General features: G+C 34.3%; 3 protein-coding genes across 7 annotated transcripts; all 3 read right to left on the bottom strand.

Annotated features, from left to right (window-relative positions):
* Positions 1 to 190: 190 nt before the first annotated feature.
* LOC125853153 (protein trichome berefringence-like 7) lies at positions 191 to 3,609 on the bottom strand. Its single transcript, XM_049532823.1, has 4 exons — positions 2,520 to 3,609; positions 1,216 to 1,374; positions 644 to 957; positions 191 to 505 (listed from the first exon to the last, which is right to left on the bottom strand). Exons 1-3 carry the CDS (start codon positions 3,320 to 3,322, stop codon positions 660 to 662), a joined length of 1,260 nt encoding a protein of 419 aa, XP_049388780.1. The 5' UTR covers positions 3,323 to 3,609; the 3' UTR covers positions 191 to 505; positions 644 to 659.
* Positions 3,610 to 9,435: 5,826 nt separating this feature from the next.
* Positions 9,436 to 18,039, bottom strand: LOC125853132 (pentatricopeptide repeat-containing protein At3g09040, mitochondrial). 5 transcript variants are annotated; one of them, XM_049532808.1, is made up of 5 exons: positions 13,943 to 18,039; positions 13,166 to 13,273; positions 12,974 to 13,066; positions 12,764 to 12,856; positions 9,436 to 9,908 (listed from the first exon to the last, which is right to left on the bottom strand). In XM_049532808.1, exon 1 carries the CDS (start codon positions 17,996 to 17,998, stop codon positions 14,912 to 14,914), a length of 3,087 nt encoding a protein of 1,028 aa, XP_049388765.1. In that variant the 5' UTR covers positions 17,999 to 18,039; the 3' UTR covers positions 9,436 to 9,908; positions 12,764 to 12,856; positions 12,974 to 13,066; positions 13,166 to 13,273; positions 13,943 to 14,911. The 5 variants fall into 5 exon arrangements, with proteins under 5 accessions (XP_049388765.1, XP_049388769.1, XP_049388767.1 ...); XM_049532812.1 differs by having other exon boundaries at positions 12,974 to 13,036; XM_049532810.1 differs by having other exon boundaries at positions 14,601 to 18,039.
* Positions 18,040 to 19,007: 968 nt separating this feature from the next.
* LOC125853124 (serine carboxypeptidase-like 42) lies at positions 19,008 to 23,210 on the bottom strand. The gene is made up of 10 exons (XM_049532799.1): positions 22,520 to 23,210; positions 21,736 to 21,843; positions 21,544 to 21,636; positions 21,339 to 21,431; positions 20,627 to 20,712; positions 20,237 to 20,515; positions 20,024 to 20,157; positions 19,731 to 19,823; positions 19,516 to 19,633; positions 19,008 to 19,419 (listed from the first exon to the last, which is right to left on the bottom strand). The coding sequence occupies exons 1-10, from the start codon at positions 22,764 to 22,766 to the stop codon at positions 19,252 to 19,254; spliced, it is 1,419 nt and encodes a 472-aa protein (XP_049388756.1). The 5' UTR covers positions 22,767 to 23,210; the 3' UTR covers positions 19,008 to 19,251.
* Between the last annotated feature and the right edge of the window lie 721 nt (positions 23,211 to 23,931).

Here is a 23,931-nt window from a genome sequence, read left to right as displayed (position 1 = left end):
GTGTATCATTGTTTTAATGTTTATTAAATTTGGCAAAATCGAAACCGAACCGAAAATGTGAAAATCGAACTGAACCGAATTTATTCAATTTGGTTTGGTTTAACATTTTCACCAAACCGAATCGAACTGACCGAACACCCAGCCCTACATTTGACAGATCAAATTGTTCACTTGAAAGACAATTCAAATATTTTGTATTCCTAATAAATTGCACGAGTATAAGCTCTCCAGACCCACGACATGATTAACAACAACTAATACTACTACAACTAAACCTCAACCACGTTGAGATCGGCTATACGAATCATCACTATTCACATAGTGGACTATACTAATAATAAGAAAAAGGTATATGTTGTCTGTATCAAGACAGGTTATAATGCAGCATGCATTGACAGCATCAACATGAAATCATTGGAAATTTGCAACGAGACGATATCCTTGCAAAGTTCAAGACAGAAACGACGATGTATTTGTGTTAATGGTTAAACAAGTCGAATAAGACCTGCACAAAAAAATGTATACAAATGCTGAAATCAGACTATGGAACAGAGGATGACAGGTTCAAGCCCGAACACAATATCTATCAGATGTTCTCAGAAATATTGAATGAGTAAGGGAAGACAAAGAATAGGAAACGTACTTGTATATCCGTGAAGCTAATATATCTGATATTGCTGATCCGAGAACAGGAAGGCGAAAAGCAGTTCATTCCACATATCAGGCACACCAGGTAAGCAGTAATGGCTGCAATCAGGCACTAATGGATTATCACTCCAAGTACCAACATGTGCATCGCTCCGGTATGCCCCCATCGGAGTGACATGCAGTAATGTCACGGGGTTGGATACATTTCTCAGAGTGTCAATAATCATGTCTGAAAACAGACTCTCATCCTTTCCGTTGGTTTCTGACCAAGGCAGTCGTGTCACATTGCATGTATCACGGGATTCGTCACTGATTCGAGCATAAGTAGACACTCATCAAATTTAGAAAAGATATATATGTGGAGAAAAAATAGCTTTTACCGTGGAATAGATTTAAATATTAAGATCACAGCTCATGAGATTTTCACAGAACAAGAAAAACAAACTATACCCAACTGTCTAATGAATCAATCGTTCAATCGAAGCCCAGATATAAATCTTAAATTTCAATGGAAATAATAGCAAAATCAATGGAGACAAGCAGGTAATATCAGAAAATTAAGCACACCTCCAATGCGTAGCTTCAAAAGTCCGAAAGAATACACGTGTCCTATCAGTGTTGACCTTCTTTTCAACCCAAGATTTCCAAGTAGCTAAGGCTTGCTTGAAGGCGCCATTTATCGTCATTCCGAGTTTCATCTTTCCATCAATCTGGAAGTACCACCCCCTGTCTGAAGAAGCATGTCAGAAGAGTTCTCTGGACAAATTGGTAAAGTAACTTTGCTATAAAGCTTTTACCAGCATACAAAACATAAAAAGCTCAAATAATTTTACTGCAAAAGTAGTGGTCTTAGGATATTAGATGAGTAAGAGGAAAAGCAGTTCAATTTCTTCTGTCCAACAGAAACTCGTATATCACACACACACACGAACAATCATGCATGAGCAGAGTATACCAGAACAGTGAAAATTTGAGAACTGAAAAAGATATGACAACTAGGACTAACTCAACCTCAAAGCTAGCTCATGAGGGGAGCCTAGGAATACCCAAGTCCATATAAGCAAACCACCAATCCATTTCCCAACCAAGACTCTAACCCACTCTAATACCCCCTTTACACCCAAGCCCAACTGAAGCGTGGACCGGGAGTCCAAGAAGGGATGAACTTGGCTCTAATACCATGTAAAGATATGACACCCATGCCTAACTCAACCCCTAAAGTTAGCTTATGAGGAGAGGACTGCCGAAGTCCCATATAAACAAACCATAAGTCTATTCCCCAACCAATGCGGGACTCTAACATAAAGTCTCTACTGTGATCTAGAACAGACAGATTCTCTAATTTTGTGAAGTAGAGATTTTACATGGAAAGGGGAAAATCATATCTTATCATATAAAGACAGTGACTTGGGTGATGTAAGACTCTCTTGTCTCATATGATGAGGATTCGGCAAGGACAGTGCCAATCTCGCCAACTGTTTTTTTGCAGATCTCAGATTCTTCTTAAGAAAACTCTCAACATTTCATAGTGTCCATTTAAATACCACAGATCACAACTGCGACGAATCTACAAGTCTTCTAAACTTATAGCTTATATCAATTATAATGAAATAGATTGAGGGCTTGTGCTATAATTATTTGATGATCAGTAAGAACTTCATTTATTTTACCTTTTCAAGAGCATTTTACATAATCAGAAATATACAAATGACAAAAGTTTCCAAGCTAAAGTTCTATCACAATAGAGTTGTAATATATCGTACAAAGAAAACTACCATGGTAAGAAAGGGCATAACATCAAAAGCAAATAGTTTCAAACTAATTAAGAATTGACATCTTCAAGAACAAGGAATTCATCATGAATCACTTACAGTTCAAAAAGCTTTGTGGGAGTCCACCAATGTCCGGTATTAAAGATTAGTATATCAGATTGAATCCATTCTTTGCTTATATCATCCATCTTATCAAGCATTAGTGCTTTCTTGATCCTCTTTGGTGAACGTTTTGGTGGCGCACCAGGCTGTACAAGGAAAATTGACCTATAAAACTCAACTGTAAAATTAAACGAACTAAATCGAACTTGTAAATGCCTAATCTGTCTAGTGATCTTTCTTCCTTTGACTTCATATACACTTTTTTTGTCCTCAACACCAGTCATCAATATGCATATCATAGACTCCCATTGAGTTCTACTTAATGAATCACCAACAAAGACAACCCTTTTCCCCCTTAACTTTTCCAAGATTTCATGAACATCAAACCTTGGAATTTCACAATTCCTAGGTTTCCACCTCCACTTAAGATACTCTTTATCCTCCCTCCCATTAGCTAAACAACTAAAACCTTGTTCAGCAAAAGGACATTCTGATGCATTGTACAAAGGATAACTTTCATCAGGCATCCAATTTCCATCAAAAAAATTACATTTACCACTCAAGTTACTTGTTCTATTTTCATTCTCATGAACAATTGGTTCTGGAAAAGAATATGCATTGTAGAAATAACCAGACCCTATTGCCACAAGAAACAACAACAATAAGGGTCCAATCACAAGAACCCCATTAAAAGAATGAAAAACCCAAGTGTGACAATGTTTCATCTTGCCAAAGTTCAAATCTTTAACCAAATCTGACCTCAAATGGCCACAAGAACTGAACTTTAACCTTTTCACCATCAGTATGAACACCAAGAACCCTATTAAAACACCCAAATACAGAAAAAGAAAGAAAAAAACAATCTTTATCTCTAAATCAAGAAGTAAAATCAAGATTTTGAAGAAACCCCATGAAGCTAAACAGCTTATTATAGCTGGAAAATTAGTTAAACAAGAAGAATAAATGGATCTTGAAGGCTTTCTGCAGTTGCAGCTGGCTGATTAGGACAAACAGAAGACAATATGGGTAAGAGCAGAGGGTATGTTTGTCATTTCACAACTCTGAAAGTGCTTTGGCGTGTCCGAATATGATATATGAACTAAAATTTGGTGGTGAGTAAATATAGCATAATACTAAACTATATCTTTTTATGTTGGAAATCAGGTGCTGACTGAGACAAATTATGCTGCTGGTACGGTTGCAACTCATTGCCTAACATATTTTAATGTAGAAAATTTGTTGTTTTTTTTTTTTTGTCTTTCCTTATTGTTTTAGTTTCGAGTCTACGATAGAGTCCAACTAAATTTGAACTGCACAATATAGGGTTCATTTTATGGTAGCACTTCTAACATAATTTTCTTCATCGAAGCTTGAATTCAAGATCTCTGATTAGGGTGTTTACTTCTCTGACATCTTTTTTTAATGTTACAAATAGTTCCATTCCTTTTTAAAATTAGAGAACAAGCATTATTAAGTAAAATATTAAATTTACATAAAAAGTAATTACCTAAATCGATACTTCCTCCATTTCAAAATAAGTGGTATATTAATTTTTTTTATTTTTTTAAAAATAAATGTTGTTTTACGATTTAAAAAAGGAATTGATCTTATTCTTCTGAAATTACCCTTGTTTACATAATCAAGGATTATTAATTAATTTTCTTTGACTAGGGGTAAGTTAGTAAAAGGCATCCTTTATTTTTATAGGAATGAGCAAATTTTAAAAAGGTAAATAATACCAAGTGGCGATCCAGTTTTTTGTTTGCACGTTAATTTCAAATTTAAATACATCTTTAATTAATTTTAGAAACTGTAAAATTTTAAATTTGAAGCATAAAAGTTAATATAATTTTTTTTGGTTAATTTTAGATACAGCTTTTTTTTTTTAAATAAAATTATTTTTTGAATTTTAAAATTGTTAAATTTTTGTGGTGCTAACATGTGACACTTTTTTCTTCTCCTATTATATATAAATAGATGAGCAATTTCTCAAAGGATATACCAAACTGAAAACGCCACTTATTTTAAAATGGAAAAATTTAAATACATACTTACACATAATTTCAATTCTCATATACATTTTTTAACTTCACTTCAAAAATAATTTAACTTAAAAAACTACTTAAATGCTTTAATTCTTCAAACGTGCATACAATTTTCAGTTACAAAGTTTAATTTTGAAATTAACTTATTTTATCCACCTTAATTTATAACCACGAAAACCAAAAAGGACACGTGGCGTGCTCCATATTGCCGGCAATTTCCCCTGAAGGTCTTCAATTCCAATTTGACTACTTCCACTTCAGGAGAGAGGATCAAGAATGAATAAAAAATGTTCAAGACAAAAACTTAAAATTCTTTATTCTTTATTTTTATTTTTTTATTATTCTCAAATTATTTTCCTATAAAATATAATGTGGTTAAGAGCTTCGTTAAAAGGAAGGATAAATAAAGAAAAATGTCTCAACTATTTTTTTGAATTTTGAAAATTTTATTTATTTTGAACTATAAAAAACACTCAATAATTCACTTAATATGAACTAGAAGAAGTATATTAAAAGAAATATTGATGAAAGAGATTCAACCATACCTTTCAATACAGTTATGAATCTCAAGAAGAGTTTGATTTTCACTCAGGATAAACATTGACGGTAGGCTTAACATATACAAATTGAATAGAAAAATAATATTTTCTTTATTTCAAAATAAGCGTTGGTTTAAACTATTTTTAGAGATTATTAAAGGTAAGATGAAAGTAAGAAACTCTTTTTTTTGGTTGCCGTGTTTGGTAGAGAGGAATGATATGGATGTTTGTGAAAACAATTGAAGGAAAACATATTACTTGTCATTTTTTAGTTGAAAACATCAAAGAAAGAAATTCTACAAAAGCATAAACGATATGAGTTTGGTGTTCCTTCATCGACTACTTTTTGTTATTTATCGCCAAAAATTTGAAACCATTTTTTTAATTATTATATATAAAAAAAAATTAATAGAGACTTTTGTTATTAAGTGAAAATATTACTTGTCAACTAGTATTTGAATCGCTTGTTAAAAATTTAGCTATTATTTGAAATTAATAGAAAAGTAATCACTTTTTAAAGCGAAAATAATATATGGACAAGAAAAAGAAAATATAAAGAGTTGCTTATGATTGTATACAAAGTGTAAAAATGGTAGAAAAATTGTGATTCTTTCGTTTCTTTTCCGTTTGAATTTTTTTATTTTTTTATTTTTGGATGGATTTGGATTCTCTATTGTGATAATGGGAGGTCATGTCCTTGCTAACTTCAATAATATCATTGACATGTTTTGGCCACTTTTAATAAAGAATTGGTCTTTAAATCATTTAAGAAATTCACCCTTGATCTAAGATATCGCGTTCAAATTTTTAATACTGAAAAATATCATACTAAAAGTGTTGTACTCAGGAATGAACTTTTTGACTACTCAAGTGTTACGGAAGTGTTAGATTGTTTGTATTTTTAGAAAGGTAAAATTAAGATTTGAGCCTAAGTCATATTCTAGAGATGTAAAATTAAATTGTCACTACACTCTAATTATTTTGATAAGTCACTTTTATAGCTTGTTTTCATAAAGAGTATTTTCTAATATTTAGTTTATTTAGTTTTTGAACAAATGAATAGTGAATAAGTAAGCAATTTGATCATAGATTTTAAATATTTGTAAAATTGAAATTAAAGATAAAATTGTGTTTAATTATATTTTTGTAAAAAATATTTAAAATAATGACCATGTTTGAATGTATTTAAATACAATTTTAAGAAAAGTGAAAAATGAGTTGGAAAACTATGAAATACAACTTCTAAGTTAAAATATAAAATTTTCATAACTAAATTTTAATTTTTAAATAAAACAAAAAATTAATCAATTTTTTATATATAGTCAAACATGTCTAAATCACTCTTTTTCTCTTTTCCTTTTGACTTTACGCGGAGGATTTTAACGTGTCTTTTGTCTTTGAATAATGTTGATATAATATTGGTTTCTTCTTCTTCTCAGCTGACTTTTTTCCAAAATTTTTTTTAAAAAAAACAAATGTTGGTGTTTTTCTTCTTGGATATATTTGGTACGACTAAAATTAATTTTCATGAAAAAACAAATATTTTCTTGCTGTTTGATTACTAAAAAATATTTTCATTTAAAAGGAGAAAATTATTTCTTACTTATTTGCCGGAATCATTTTTCCTTCTTTCAGTAATCATAACTATCTTTAACTTCTAACTTCATATTATTTTCTCTAACGTTTGTTTGCATATACATTATTATTACTTTGTATCACTCAAAATGTTCATCAAAACACTTTCTGATTTATAAATATTAATATTAATCTTTAATATGTATTTAACTTGAAAATATAGGTTTTACTCATCGACCAAATATCGAAAAATATTTTTTAAACCAAATACACCATTAAGTTTTCTAAAATAGGGCAATTTTGAGGGAGAATTGGACTTGTAGGTTATTTACAAAAAAAAATAAAAAAATTATAAGAGATCTTTATTTTTACACTTAAAAATATGAAAAAGTAATTTTATTCTATTCAATTTGTGCGTGGTCAAAAAATCTTATTTCATCCCCCATTTTTTTTAATCTGTGTTGGCACTCTTTATCTTTGGTTTTCTCTTGTTTTCTTCATCTATCTTTGGTTTCTTTCTCTTGTTTTCTTTTTGAATTTGTTTCTTTGTGTTTGACGATCTCTACCATGTCCTTTTTGCTTTGTTTGTCACAATCATGAAAGATTTGACAAAATCAACCAAATGTCATTAATATACATACATATATATATATATAAAGACATTTGATCCAATAGCGTTCCGTTAGATAGGAACAGATTTGATAAATACTGATAACTCTCGGATAGAGTATTAGAATGGAAAGATCCATTAGATAATGAACTATTGGTTCTAAGCCATCTCTGACGATTAATCAACAATTCGAAGTGCTTTTCTTGCGTATTCTTGATAAACCGGCGTTTATATATAGATGTAGGAGGATTTGTTTGGGAAGTAAGAAGCCCCTTTGACATCTCTTCATCTGCAAATAATTCTCGATGTGAAAACACAGAGCCAGGGGGCTGATCTTTGAATAGGATGTGTGTGTGTTAGAATAAGAGGAAATTAGAGCATATTATCGATTGACCGATTTGCCCTTCTCCTTCAACTTCCTCTATTTACTACAAACATAGTACTAAAAATCAATTGAAAATTTGGTTAATTCTCGAAATTTCACATGTATTGCATAATAAGAATTGAGTGAGTAACATATATTATTTGAAAATTATGTAAATAGTACTAAAATATAGTAAAAATAGTACTAAAAATTCGATCAACTCTCAAAATTTCACATGTACTACATAATTGTGATCGAGCGAGTAATATATATTATTTGAAAATTACGTTAAATTAAGCTAAGAGTTCTATAAATCACAATAATTAACAATTGATTCAACTCTCGAAATTTCATAGTGCTACATGAATTTGGAAAAGAAAAGTAACATATATCATTTAAAAGTTACGTTAAAAATATTGTAAATCACCTACATAAATTGAGACAAATGAAGTAACAAATATTAGGCCCGTGCTTGCTAGTGTATATATATATATTACCCTATATATATATTCTTTTCTTCCCTTGCTTTGTAATGAATAATAATAATTTCATCTTGTAAGGATGATACTTATACCTTTAAAATGGATCTTTCCTATAACAATGTAACAAAACATATTTTTTAATTCTTGGAAATGTAAGAAACAAGAAAACACCAACATATTTTAGCATTTAATTTTTGGGAAGTAAAAGGATTATAATAAGAGCTTTATAAACTGGAAACATAATCTTACAACTTGATGTTTTATATTATTGCAAAAATTTGGTAGCTTTATTTTGAAGTTAGATTTTAACTCTAGGACTTTTAAGATTGGTTCTAAAATTGTCATATATATGTCATCAACCAACAATTGCCACAAGTTTTGATTGATAACGCACAAATAAGTGGTGCCTTTAAAGAATCAATCAAATTAAGCTGTCATCACCAGGAATGTTTGTTTGATTTTTATTTTAACTTTGACACAAGGTTGGACGTTCGATTCTTCGATTCGATTTTATCAAACTTTGATTCTTTGATTATAGAAAATTGTGCATCATTTACCAAACCAAAAGACTATATTTATCTTTGCCAAGAACTTTGTGCCTCCAAATACTTTTCCAGAAAAAAACAAGGACAAAGACGGATTCCTTTACATGACATACATCGATAAAATACGTTTGGATTCCTCTTGAAAATTAATATTTGAAGTTAACTATTGAATTATAAATTTGTTGTTACTTTAATTTGTCATGAATGATTTAATTGTTAAATGACTTTTTAATTTTAATTAAAGAAATGCCCATAAATAAATACATACATACATATATATTTATTTTTTTAATTTAATAAAAGTTTGATTCTTCAGTGTATCAAAGTTCTGAGACCCTTACATTGAACACCGAATCAAAGAACCGAATTTGTTCGGTTCGATTTGATTTTTCGGTATTTATATTCACCCCTACATGTAGTAATTTATATCATAATGTAATATTCTAATGGGTACAATTATTTTCTGAGAAAAGAAGTCGTGAAACTATCAAGAATCATGATAAAAATCAAGTCTTACAAAATTGCTTTAAAACATCTAAAATAAGTAAATCCAAACACGAACTTAGGAAGAGTACAATACTCTAATCCAAAATGAAAGTAAATGGGATTAAGAGTGTTGTTGTAATGTCTTCTTAACATTCTTTTTCTTTGTGAATTTATTCTTCTCAGTGGAGTAAACTTTTCGTAGGGAGTTTTGGCATGAAACTATATGTAATCATTAACTATATTTTGAGATCATATACATATATCGCAAGTCTCCCTTATTTCTCTTATTGATAGAAGAATTCAAAAATCGTGTCTATTGTACTTAATCTTACGTTCTTATTTAAACTCGTGGTTTTAACCATACCAACAAATTCAAGTTTGATTTTCTGGATATCATAACAATGAACAAGATCATAATTATTTATTACTAAAACCAATCCCTATGGATCGAGATGATCTTAAACTATACTATCTTTGACTAGCGAATCATATAATTTATAGTGTGTTTTGCGCTCACTAATCCTGCAAACGGATAGCCCCAGTACCATAGCATCTACCTCCACCATGAATGGCATCCTTCAAGGTCTCAAAGGCAGTGATAGTTGCTGCATCTGACCACTCAAAAATACCCTTTTTGAGTAGGGAAGTGAGAGGCTTGCTGATCATTCCATAGCCAAGCCTTAATACTGGTTGGCTTGATCCAATCAATCATTTGTCCAGCATAACCAACTCTTTGATGTCTGAAAATACACATTTTTTTGTTATGACCTTAAAGTACGACAGTAAATTTTTACTTCCAAAACTAATAAAAGCTCTGCTAAAATGATAGTTTATCCTCCCATTTCCATTTTTCAAAATTTTCTTCTGGCTCTTCCCGGTCATATGAAACACACAAAGATGGATGCATGAGTGACGATAACTTCATTTCTTATGTTTCTTTTAGAATTTACACACTGCCAGGTGTTTTTCATATTTTTAGGTGAGGATGATTATTTTGGCATGTTTCTGCTGAGTTAATGCCAGTTTATTATCCACCTATTGTTACTTTGGAAGAAATTTCTCAAATTGCTGAGGGTAAGGTCTGTGTACATGACTACATTCTACCCTCCCCAGACCTAACTTGTGGGATTGCACTGAATATGTTGTTGTTGTTGTTGTTGCTGCTGAGAAGGTTATGTGTGTACTTTCGAAGGATAATGAATCACAAAGCCAAAAATTAGAGGGAAATTTAACCAAGGAAGACGGTCAAATGGCAGGACTTAACATAACCCTGAAAACAACCGTCTATACAAGATGAGATAAATTACAAGGACTTCAAACAGGAAAACAAAAAACACCAAGCAAGAAGAGAGTTATTTATAAACATTGCATAGGAATGTAAGACAGAAAGTCATTAGCAGTTCCATGCCATATTTGATGGGGAGATACTTAGTTTAGTGATCCGTGTGGATGATGCAACAAAGGCCTTCGATCAAAAGCCTTGCTCATATCAGAAAATGGGAGTTGATGAGTTTATGAATTTCTCCAATTCACAAGGAGGAAGACCCAATATCTATCACTAGAAGGAAGACTCACCCTCATCAATTCAGTTTTAGATTCTCTTCCCACTTATGTAATGTCTCTTTTTCCAATACCTCAGAGTGTTGTGAAGAAGCTGGACAAATTCAGAAGGAATTTCCTTGGCATGGTTGCAAGGAGAATAAAGGATACAATCTGATTAAATGGGAAGTAGCAATGAAAAATAGGCACTTGGGAGGCTTGGGCATCAAAAAGGAGACAGAATAATAGTCTCTTGATGAAATGGTTGTGGAGATACTGTGAAGAAGATCAGGTTTTATGGAAGGAGATCATCACGAGTAAATATGGTGAGAGCAACCTATGGTGCAGCAACAATAGCTCTATGCCCTATGGGTGTGGGGCATGGAGAACAATCAGGGATCTTTGGCCAAAGCTAGAAGAAAACATGATCATAATAAGTGGGAGATAAGAAAAAAACAAAGTTCTGGGGAGATGCTTGGAACAACCAGACACCTCTGAAGAACACTTTTCCCGACCTGTTTAGCATATGCAACAACCCTGAGGCAACTGTCAAAGAATGTTGGACTGATCAAGGATGGGATCTATCTTTTAGAAGACTGGTGGCCAATTTGCTTCTTAGACTTGAGGATTTCACAGGCACTACCCCCAAATCCAGATTCTATGAAATGGAAACACAATAAAGATGGGATTTTCTCTGTTAAGAGGGCCTATGAAACAGGTAATGCACAGCTAAACGAAGACAACAATTTTTGTGGAAAAACATAGCACCAACTATATTTAAATGTTTTACTTGGTTGGTAGAAAGAAAGGTATGCCTGACACATGAGGTTTTGAGGAAAAAGGGGAAGATTATAGATTCCAGATGTCAACTCTGTGGTGAAACAAATGAAACAAACAGTCACCTTTTTCTACATTGCAAATTCACTACACAATTATGGGCTCTTTTCTTACACTCGCGGAAACGAAATGGACCATGCCTGAGCACACTGCAGACCTACTAAGCTGTTGGATCAGAAGAGGAGGAAGCAAGAGCCAGAAGAGATGGTGGAAAATCATCCCACATTGCATTTGGTGGTCTGTATGGAATGAGAGAAATAGTAGAAGCTTTGAAGATAGGTCCAATTTCATTCACACAGTTAAATGGAATTGTATTGTATCTTACTAGTTTTGGTGTAAAAAGATGGACATAGATGAATTAGAACTAGTAGATCTGTTAGGGTCATTGTAAGTAGTTTCCCTCCTCTTTCTCCCTATTTCTCTTTTGAAGGTTGTCAGCATATCCTTAATGCTGAAGAATACAAGAGAAATGTGACAAACTTGCAAATCATTTACCAATACATTTAACAAATACCAATAAGAATCTATTTTTCCAGAGTCAAGCCAATACATTTACCACATGCCAATAAGAATCTATTTTTCCAAGTTGTTTTCCACTCAAGAAACAAGAGAAATGTGACAAACTTGTAAATCATTAGGACACGATCGTTGCCTAATCTCATACAAATAAGCACATGACTAATGTAGCCTCAACTCTTAACAAACTTCATCTGTTAAGAGTCCCACATCTCTGTGGATGGGATTATTTCCTTTCTATGTGGTCTTGGAAAATCCTCACCTCACCATTAATTTTTGAGGTTGAATTAGGCCCAAGGTCCATTTCCTCACATGATATCCAAGCCAAACCCATCCAACTCTTGGTTTATCAATTCAATGTTAGGGTTCCTAGTTATATTGTCCATGCTCCAAATATTCCGTCTTTGGTGTGGGATGTTAGAGCCCCACATTGGTGTGAGACGGGATTATAGGGAATATTTGTCTCCTAATATGATTTTAGGGAAATCCTCACTTCATTAGCTAGTTGTTGGGATTTAGTTAGGGTCGAGGTCCATTTCTTCACATTATCGGAGTGTGGTATTGGCCCAGGCAGGTCTGGGGTTTGCTCTGTTCATGCTACCATCCATTGCACAGGCCTAGGACTAAATCTGTTGTTAAAGCATTTTCTTGAATTGTTTTGAACATTCTCATAACATAACTGCACAGCTTAAACATCTCTGACCTGCATAACTCTCTCATGTGCCATATAGTTCCCTTGATTTGAACGCTGGGAATTTCTTCACCCATTTCATCATGAATATATGCATATCCATTGCTGCCAGAGAAAACAAAAAAGGAAAAACATCAGCTATTAGGTAGGACTAAATTCTTAAATCTGAATATTCAAATACAGTTAATGCTTGATCACAGCATCTGTGTTTCCTTGTTTTACCAGTTTTTGCATCGCCAGTGGTGTAGTCTGAACTTGTATCAGAGTATGACCAGCCTACTCCAGCTGGAGATTCAACAAAGAGGAGATCTAATGCTACAGTAGACAAAAGACATGAAGTGGTAAGTTCATTCTCTTTACTCATATTGTTCTAAACATGTTACAATCAGCTCTTCCCTACCCTACTTAGCATACCTTTATTCCATGATTTTGAATTTCTTCGAAGACCTCGACCGTTACCTGTGGTAAAGAATGGTTCCAACTATGTAAAATCACCTCCACCAATTGATGAGCAACCTGGTCCTGAAACACAAACATGTGACATTTTAGTGTTCGTGATTCCGCTTTGCCAGTATTCACCAAATTCATAGCATTTTAATTTAAGAAATCTTATCCACGGAAAAATACAATTCTGAAACTTATTTATCACTAGTTTAATCAGGCTTGCTGTTCTTGACATTTTATTGTTCTTGACTTTGCTAATATTCTTTTCTCCATTATTTTCTATATGCTTCACAATAGCCGAGGGCCTATCGTAAACAATCTCTCCACCTTCACAAGGTAGGGGTAAGGCTGCGTACACATCACCCTACCCAGAGCCCATTTGTGTGGGATTACTCTGGTATGGGATTGTTTAGTTTAATCAGGCTTACTCATTAAAGATGTAAGCTTTCACTCTTATTTTGGAAGTTCTAGGTTGGTTCCATCCAACTACTGTTTTAAGCTCCATCTCACTAAAATTTGATCTCTTGTGAGCATGTGACACTTGGTCCAAGCAAGCTGTTTCCTTTTCTCCAAACATCAAAAGAATACAGAAAGCCTAAAAAACATGACACACAACAAACAAAAAACAAAAGTTTGAACCCCAAGCAAATAGTACTACCAAAAATCTACATGAAAGTACAGATAAATTCCTAGTCACATTTGTTTAAAATGGATCAAGAAAAGTTTTTAAAAAAGGGAAAAATGCACCTCCATTGAGCCAAAGAGTTAGAGTTTTATCATCAGGTTTCACCTCAGCTTCAACAAAGTAGTAAAACAAACTCCTCCCAGTTTTCACATTTACATCCGCATACCCTGCATATTGCCTAAAACCAACCTTAGGTTGTCCAGGCAATGCCTTCACTAAATCCTCCTCTGTATACCCTTTTCCTCCAACTACCAAACCCAAAATGACCAATCCACAAAACCACCACACGCCCATCTCACTAAACCTCAAAAAAATTCAAACTTTAGCCTCTTTTTCTCTAAAACACTTCAAATTAGGCTCATTCAAATGCTCTCCTATTAAAAAAACAAATCTTTATAACAGAAATTCTGTCACACCAATTTCTTATTTTAAGAAAGCAGCAGATATTACATAAGCCAATTCACAACAAAACATAAAGCAAAGGACTGAGTTGATCCAGTAAATTAACCAAACGCCAATAAGAATCTATTTTTCCAAGCTGTTTTCCACACAAGAAATGTGACAAACTTGCAAGTCATTAAGGACATGATCATTGCTTATGAATACAAACAAGCACATGACTACTGTGGCCTCAACTCTTAACAAACTTCATCAGTTAAGAGTCCCACATCTCTGTGGATGGGATGATTCCCTTTCTATGCAGTTCTGGAAAATACTCACCTTACCAGAATATTTTGAAGTCGAATTAGGCCTAAGGTCCATTTCTTCACATGATACGCCAAACCCATTCAAATCTTGGTTTATCGGTCAATGTTAGGGTTCCATGTTATATAGTCCATGCTCCAAATATTCCGTCTTGGGCGTGGGATGTTAAGAGTCCCATATCAGTGAGAGACGGGATTATTTGTCTCCTTGTATGATTTTAGGCAAGCCTCACTTTATTAGCTAGTTGTTGGGGTTGAGTTAGGGTCGAGGTTCATTTCTTCACATTATCGGACTGCAGTATTGTCCCAGGCAGGTCTGGGGTTTGCTTAGTTCACGCTACCATCCATTACAGATCCTATATCAGCAAAATAGCCTTCATCTTTCATTAATGCAGTCAAATCTTTCAAAAGTGCATGAATTTCACCCGCACAAGGATGAAATTTATCCCCTGCAACAAACATATTTGTTTTCTGCCCCACTATAATCCAACTGCAGCCAGGAGGCTTCCTCACTCCTCTCTCTTTCATTTCTTTCCTTAAGAAGTTAACTCCACCCCAATTGCCTGATGCAGCATATATATTAGATAGCAGTATGTATGAAGAGGAATTTTGGGGTTCCAACTCAATAAGCTTTTCAGCAGCCTTCTGTCCCCTTGTATCATCCCCGTGTAATTTGCAAGCACCAAGGTAAGCAGACCATATCATAGCATCTAGTTCAAAATCTAATCTTTCAATAAATTCCTCTGCCTCTTTGAGATTTCCCCAACGACCAAGCAGATCAACCATACAGGCACAGTGATCGGCACGTGGCCAAACATCATAGAGGCTAGTCATATCCTTGAAGATTTGACGACCTTCAGATACCATTCCTGCATGGCTACAAGCAGTCAGAACCCCAAGGAATGTGATATCATCAGGCTTCACAGATTCCCTCTTCATTTCTTCAAAGACTTTCAGTGCATCTTCCGCAAAACCATTTTTTGCAAAGCCAACTATCATAGAGTTCCATGAGATAATGTCTTTCTTGCTGACCATTTCACTAAACACTTGCACTGAACATTTAGCATCCCCACATTTAGCATACATATCTATTAGGGAGCTACTGGTCAATTCATCCATGTCAAAACCAGTATGGAAAATGAGAGAGTGAATTTTCCTGCCATCCTGCATAGAAGCCAAGGTCGAACATGCTTTTAAGGCACTGGCAAAAGTTGCCTGATCTGGCATGACATTAAACTTGCGCATTTCCTGATAACCAATCAAAGCTTCCTCACAGCAGTCATTTTGAATATTGCCGGATATCATAGCAGTCCACAGAACTGGGCTATTTAGCTTGGTAAACTCTGAGAAGAGAAAGCTCGCGTCTTCTAATTTTCTGGAGTTATAATACATGCCTATCAAAGAGATTGCCAAGAATTCATCATCGTATGAAAATCCAAGCTTTAAAATGAAAGAGTGCAATTGCCTCCCAAGCATGTAAGCCTGGTCACTACATGCATCTAGAATGCTAGCAAATGTCACTTCCGAAGGCCTTAGACCTTCAACAAGCATATTCTGGAATAAACGCACTGCATAATTAATGTTTGTCTGAGCATAGCCAGAAATTAAAGCATTAGTAGACACCACACTTCGATCAGGAAGGCAAAAGAAAACCTCACTGGCAGAAGTAATGTTACCACACTTGCAATACATGTCAACAAGGGAGCTTCCAGCAAAAAGGCCACTTTCTAGACCATATTTAACCAGCAAGGAATGAACTTGTTTCCCTTTATTAAGATCGTGTATATTGGCACAGGCACTGAGTACGCTAGCCAAACATGCCTCATCAGGAATAATCCTTTCCAATGTCATTTTGTGGAACATGATAAAAGCTTCTTCTTCTTCTTCGTCCTGTACATAGCCAACTATTATTGCATTCCAGGAAATATGGTCTCTCATTAGCATTTTGTCAAACTGCCGCCTGGCATCACCTAGAGCCCCACATTTGGCATACATGTCTATTAATGCATTACCAACAAATAAATTAGATGCAAATTTATTCTTAATGATAATTGAGTGCAGTTGCCGCCCCATTTCCACATCTTCCAAACAAGCACATGCACTCAGTATGCTAGTGTAAGTATACTCATCAGTTTCAAAACTAGATAGTCTCATACTCCTGAATAACTTCACAACTTTACAAGCACTGCCATTCTGTGCATAACCTGCAAGCAATGCATTCCACAACACCTCATTTTTCTCTCCCAAGCTATTAAATATTTTGCTTGCAGCTTCCATCTTTTGACATTTGGCATACATATTAATCAAAGAACTCCCAACATAGACGTTGGATTCTAATCCCTGTTTAACTGCCAAAGCATGGACCTGCAAGCCAAAGGATAAATTTGCAACGCTTGCAACTGCACTCAAAACACTTCCCAAGGTAGAACGTGTGGGTCGAATGCTAGCTTTAATCATGTCTTGAAAAAACTGTATAGCTTCCACCTCTTTCCCTCCCTTGGCATGACCAGAAATCATCACATTCCATGCCACAACATTTGGACTAGTAATCTGAGTAAACAATTGACGAGCAGCATCAAGCCTACCTAGTCCCACACATGCATTTATGATGGTCACGGATGCCACTTGATCCGGCACACACCCTCGTTCCTGCATCTCCTCAAACACCTCCATTGCTTTTTGAGGTAGACCTACTTGAATATAAGCAGAAATCATTGCTGTCCAAGAAACATTGTCCGGCTCCACCGCCCCATCAAAGATTCTCCGAGCATCAATCAAATAACCACATTTTGCATACATATCAATAAGAGAACCTTCAGTGAAAGAATCAAACTCAAACCCTGTTTTCACCACACTACAATGCACTTGTTTTCCAATCTCAACCTCCACTAGCCTAGCACAAGCAGACAAAACAATAGCATAACTAAACTGATTCGGCCACACTCCAGAATTCCACATCGACCCAAAAGCTTCTACAACATTCTCCAACAACCCATTTCGCGAATACATCAATATAATTGAATTCCAAGCAATACTATCCTTGTTCTCAAGCCAGAAAAATGCTTTCTCAGCCGAAACCATGTCTCCACATTTGGCGTATAAATCCACAATGGAATTCCCCAAATGTCCTTGTGAAGCAAACCCAAGTTTCAGGCTCTGCAAATGGATGGTTTTGCAAGCTTTCACAGCACGTGCAGCTCTCTGGGGCATTTCGTCGAACACCCGGCGGGACTGAAGGTTCTTGCATTCCTGTAGACATATTTTCAGGAGATTGTTGTATAGGAGAGTAATTGGAGCTGATTGAGGTTCTGGGTCTTCGTTTCTGGACTGTTTCGCCGGAGCGGTTGCCGAGAATTTGCGACGGCGATGGAGAAGTAGAGAATGTTGTCTGAGAGAGGAAACTATGTGACGCATCGACAGAAATTCGATTGGGTCGTTTTGGCGGGTTGAGTTGATAGGCGTATAAAGAAATGTTTACTGCACATAATTTGTTGATTTAATATAATTTGATGTAAATACATAGTATAGAGAAATTAATCAAAAGATTGTTTTTCATTTCTTTAAATCGTAACATAAGTGATTATTTACTAATGATTAAGAATTATTCTTTTTTTTTTGTTAAATATAACTGGTTATTCATTTTTTTCTTGCTAAACATAAATGGTTTCAACCCTTAGTTCATAAGATGCTTTTTATAAATATTGTAAATTGAATTACTCGTGAAGTAAAGTATTATAGTCAATTTATTTGAAACACCTACATCATTTTGAAAAAATATGTTACTCCAAATAATTAAGTTGTCTTATTTTTCTGAAAAAACTATTTCTATCAAAGTTAAATAGAATAACGCAAAAAGATCAATTACTCTATTATTATTTGAAGAAATGGCACAACTTTTCGCTAACTATTTTTTTTTTTCAAGTGTTCTTTAAATATTTTTAACAAAAAAATAGTTGCAATATGTTAATTTATTTCATAAGATATCTAAAAAAAAAGAACAACCATGCTGAATTAAAACAAAATATTATTAGATATGATCCTCATGCTCTGAGCTTCTAATTCTTTTTTTTTCTTTATAAACAAAGAGTTTTTGCTCCTTACTTATTAAGTAAATGTAGCTTAGGAATAATTTGATTTTCTTTAGTATTTTCCAATGTATCAATGGATTTATTTATTTCTTAGGGAAGAACGATAGGGGGACCAACATATCCATCTTCTATTTAGATTTGGAAAGAAAAGAAAAAGATAGGCTCTTTTTTCTTTTATAGATTTTTTTCTTAAAAGTTATGGTAATCTGAAATGGTGGTGGTTTTTTTGGTGATTTTATTCAAGTTTTCGGAATGTTCGATTTATAGAGAAATAAAAGAATAGTAAGTGATTTTATTGTTACAAAAAAAAATATTTTGTAGATAAATTTATCAAGTTGAGAATAAACTCGCTTTCTTTATTTCTTCAAAGAAATTTAATTTAAGATAAGAGAATTCTTGGCATATGTTCCTCCTATCTCTATCACACTGTCAATCTAGGAAATCTTCAGCTACTTCAAAGCCAATTATCAATGCAATGATTTAGCTTCTTCCTGTTTATATAGGAAGTCCCTAATATTCATTCTCACTCAAGTAACTATGCCTATAACCAACTTTAAAGTGCTCATTGGAGGATTTCTCCTAGTCGTCGATGGAGGGACGTGTGTTGTTTGGGAGCCTCCGGCCACGTATAAATGAACTAAACAGATGCAAAGCTCTTGCAGGTTGTGCATATGGTACCATATGTGCAGCACCTCTAACAGTGGCAAAGGTCAACAAGTTGCCATACTCTGTTTGCCAGCCTCCCACCTGTTTAAAAGACAAACAAATGGTTATACTTAAAGGTTCTCATCAACCATTGTTGGAACTTGGAAGGAAGTTTTTGATATCAGAGGAGAGAGTTACCTGTCCTTTGTGAAACCAAGCTCCATAAGGGACTGTAATCTTGAACCCCATGTCATGAGCTAGCTCGCGTACAAGGGTCCTGGATCCAAGCAATGGCACAACAGAATCTTGGTCTCCGCTGCAGGCGAGTATAATTCAGAATCAAGTACTATTGACTTAGGTACTAGGAGAAATGGAACAAGATTATGGATTTTTGTCTAACATGGAATCTTTACCTGAAAATCCAAACAGGGATATGGTTTTCGATTATTCTCTTAAGCAATGGAAGAATATTGATGTTGCCATCTGTGTCATTGTACTTCAGAATACTGCAATAGAAGTAATAATCCATTAGTTATAATCTACAAATACATTACAATGGTTCATTAAATTTATGGGCTTTGACATAGTAGGTTTAGAAGTCGAAGGCTCTAAATTGCTAGTGAAATGGTTAACATCAAAGATGTAATCTGTTATTGTGTGTCTGTTTATGGTTCAATATTGTGGACTTGATATTTTACAGACTTACTTGCTGCACATCGACCAGGTATAAGGCAAGTTCGTCCTATTTGCATGAAGGGCTTTCTGAACCTCCGGAAGGTTAAAATAGAAGCGCCTTTCATAGCTCATGCATACATCAACACCTACACTAATTTTAGTAGCCTGCAAAGGAAAAAGCACTATTAAGTTCTAGTAGAAACACAGATATAAAGAAGTTGAGTGAATGAAGGGAACCAGATACCATTTTCTTTAATCGCAGCTCTTGTTCCACTATAGACGGATAGCACACATCAAGGATTACATCATAGTTATTTATATATTCACTAACAATGGTATATGCTTCAGATGTGGCATTATAGCATGCTTGTGAAACATTGTGTGGACTGCCAAAGGTATAATCGTCAAAGTCACACTGATTCATAATTGTTAGGCCTACTTCATCAGAAATCATTCCATGAGACCAAAAGTATTCATAGGTTGCAGGAACATCACGATCAAGTCTCAGAAGCGGATTCCCAATCTGACAAAGAAAATGAAAATGTTTAACGAGCATACACACAGGAAAATTGCTTCAGATAAGTATGAAGATAAAGAAATTAATAAAGATGTGAGGGGTAAAAAGTTTGCTTACTGCAACTCCTTTAATGTTGAACTTGTATTCTTTTGAGTGTTCATTGTGGTCTAGAAGAGCAGCAGCTAACTGTGGAATGTAATGCCCTGAACAAGAAAAGGTAGTCAGCCCAGGGGATGTTACCAGCAAGAAGAGAAATAGTAGAACAGAATCACGAATTTCATTTCATGACTGGCAAACTGTAGATCACCACCCTGCGAAGAACAGGGCTAGGACTAAATCCCCTTTTCCGACAAGTCTAAGCGTCAAAGGACTCCTTATAAACCACTAGGCAGAGGGACCAATTGAAGAAGGACAAGCTAAATGAAAATAATAATAAAATGGTCACCTAAATCCAGAAACAGGATTTTGATTTTTCATAGTATCGCTACAGTTCTCTTCAAGCTTAAACAGCAATTACCAAACCATAATAGTGTAAATTCAGAATAGAAGATAAATTTGATTTTTAAAAGGTCTAAACAAGTTTTGCGTCTATAGGACTCTCCACTATACAGAGGAGAGTGTGGGACAATTTCTTGGTTCTCTCTTACCAATTTTTAGAACAAAAATTAAAGAAAAGAAGATCAATAAGAAAAGTACAGTTAAGATAATAGGTTCAAAGTTCTAAGTCACCATAATTTTCTATTTGAAAAAATTTGTTGTTTAAGCATTTTTTTCTTGAATTGTTTTGAACATTCTCCTAACATTATTGCACATCTTAAATGTCTCTGACCTGCATAACTCTCTCCTGTGAGATATAGTTCCCTTGATTTGAATGCCGGGAATTTCTTCACCCATTCCATCATGAACATATGCATATCCATTGCTGCCAGTAGAAGCAAGGAAAAACAGCAGCTATTAAGTAGGATTAAATTCTTAAATCTGATATTCAAATACAGTTAATGCTTGATCACAGCATCTTTACTTCTTTGTTTTACCAGTTTTTGCATCACCAGTGGTATAGTCTGAACTTGTATTTGAGTACGACCATCCTACTCCAGCTGGAGATTCAACAAAGAGGAGATTTGATGCTACAGTAGACAAAGACATGAAGTGGTAAGTTCATTCTCATTACTCGATATTGTTCTAAACATGTTATAATCATCTACTCCCTACCCTACTAAGCATACCTTTATTCCATGATTTTGAATTTCTTCGAAGACCTCTACCGTCACCTGTGGGAAAGAATGGTCCCAACTCTGTAAAAGCACCTCCACCAATTGATGAGCAACCTGGCCCTGAAACACAAACACGAGACATTTTAGTGTTCTTGACTCTTGCCTTGACATAATTCACCAAATTCATAGCATTTTAATTTAAGAAAAAGTACAGGAAAAAGTACATTTCTACAATTTATTTATCACTAGTTTAATATCAGGCTTACTGTTCTTGACATTATAGTGTTCTTGACTCTGCTACTGTTCTTTTCCACCATTATTTTCTATATGCTTCAGTTGAGCCGACGGTCTATCGGAGGGGGAAGGCTGCATACACATCACCCTCCCCATACCCCCACTTGTGAAATTACACTTCAGTATGTAATTGTTTAGTTTAATGGCAGCACTCATTAAAGATGTAAACTTTCACTCAATTATAAGTTCACTCTAATTTTTGAAGCTCTAGATTGGTTCAATTCTACAGCTTTAAGCTCCAACTCAGTAATTCAAATTTAATTTCTTGTGAGCTTGTGACACTTGGTCCAAGCAAGCTGTTTCCTTTTCTCCAAACATCAAAAAAATACATAAAGCATAAAAAATAAAAAAAAAGCAACACACAACAAACAAACAAAAAAAAAAAAGCTCAAACCCCAAGCAAATAGTACTACCAAAAAAACTACATGAAAGTACACCTAAAATTCCTAGTCACATTTATTTAAAATGGATCAACAAAAGTTAAAAAGTTAAAAAAACACACCTCCATTGAGCCAAAGAGCTAGTGGTTTCTCATCAGGTTTCACCTCAGCTTCAACAAAGTAGTAAAACAAACTCCTCCCAGCTTTCACATCCACATCTACATACCCTGCATATTGCCTAAAACCAACCTTAGGTTGTCCAGGCAATGCCTTCACTAAATCCTCCTCTGGATACCCTTTTCCTCCAATTACCAAACCCAAAATGACCAATCCACAAAACCACCACACACCCATCTCACTAAGCCTCATAAAGATTCAATCTTTACCCTCTTTTTCTCTAAAACACTTCAAATTAAGCTCATTCACATGCTCTCTTATTAAAAAATCAAATCTTTATAACAGAAAAAGGAAAAGGGGGTAAGAAAAGCACGTGAATTCCGGATACTTTTTAAACAGAAAGCAATATTTGCTATATATAGATAACAGTAACAAGAAAACTAAATAGGTAAGAAGTAGGATGGAATGAGAGTTTGCAGGTTTTTGGTTCTTAGGGTTGGTGAGTAGTGCGGTGGTGTTATGATGAGGTTAAAAAGCCTGTGGCAGCATTGCTGGCATTTTCTTTTCTTTATAGAGAAGAGAAGAAGAAGAAGAAGAAATAGACGTTATGAAGTTGCAGACTTGCAGACTTGCAGACCAGTGGGTGAGTATTACCCCACACCCCCGCCGCCCCCACGTCAAAATAGGGGGTATAACCATAGAATTGTGAATTTTGGGTAGTTCAGATCTATTTGCAGCCTATTAATCTAGTCAATAGGATATTTGTTTTGTCTGTTACTTTGCTTTCAGAATTTGATTGATGAAAATAGGAAAAGTAACTAGTTTACGAGTTAATTGTTTAGATTGAAGTTAGTTTGTAATATTATGAATCTTATCAGATTTTGAATTCTAGACATATATATTGAGTTCAAATATATTTAGATACATGAGTCAAAATTAAATATAATTTATCCTAGATATATTATATCCAAATAGATTCACATGTATTTGACTTTCTTCCTCACATCTCTCTTATCTAGCTCATCACTCTTCTCTCTTGCTCGCCTTTCTCAATACATGTATATGGTGTGATTCGCATATATTGAGGAATTTGGTTCGCCTTCCTCCTATCTCGCTTGCTTCTTTCTTTCTCTTGGTCATCTCTCTCCCTATTTTAGTGTATTTTGTAGCAAAAATATATGTATTATGTGGTATAAAATTATTAAGTTATTTAGGTCATGGGGGTCCCTCTGTTTCAATTTATATGATTTACTTTTCTTTTTAATCAGTTTAAAAAAGAATGACACATTTATATATTAAATAACAATTTAACTTTAAAATATTTTTTTTACCCTAAATGAAATGATTTATAGTCACACAAATTTTTATCATTCATTTTAGACCTCAAATTTTAAAAGTCTTCATTTCTTTTTTAAAT

The sequence above is a fragment of the Solanum stenotomum genome, unplaced genomic scaffold (genome assembly GCF_019186545.1).
Source record: "Solanum stenotomum isolate F172 unplaced genomic scaffold, ASM1918654v1 scaffold9649, whole genome shotgun sequence".
Lineage (NCBI taxonomy): Eukaryota > Viridiplantae > Streptophyta > Magnoliopsida > Solanales > Solanaceae > Solanum > Solanum stenotomum.
The sequence above is the reverse complement of the archived record's forward strand: the minus strand, read 5'-3'. Positions and strand labels throughout refer to the sequence as shown.

Coding starts and splice junctions, on each gene's coding strand:
- LOC125853153 (XM_049532823.1), bottom strand. CDS start 3,322: ATGGTGAAAAGGTTAAAGTTCAGTTCTTGTGGCCATTTGAGGTCAGAT. Junction 1,375..2,519: donor CCCACAAAGCTTTTTGAACT/GTAAGTGATTCA, acceptor TTCTTCAGACAG/GGGGTGGTACTTCCAGATTG. Junction 958..1,215: donor TTTGAAGCTACGCATTGGAG/GTGTGCTTAATT, acceptor TGCTCGAATCAG/TGACGAATCCCGTGATACAT.
- LOC125853132 (XM_049532808.1), bottom strand. CDS start 17,998: ATGCGTCACATAGTTTCCTCTCTCAGACAACATTCTCTACTTCTCCAT.
- LOC125853124 (XM_049532799.1), bottom strand. CDS start 22,766: ATGAGGCTTAGTGAGATGGGTGTGTGGTGGTTTTGTGGATTGGTCATT. Junction 21,432..21,543: donor CACTGGTGATGCAAAAACTG/GTAAAACAAAGA, acceptor TTCTACTGGCAG/CAATGGATATGCATATGTTC. Junction 20,158..20,236: donor AGCTGCGATTAAAGAAAATG/GTATCTGGTTCC, acceptor TTTCCTTTGCAG/GCTACTAAAATTAGTGTAGG.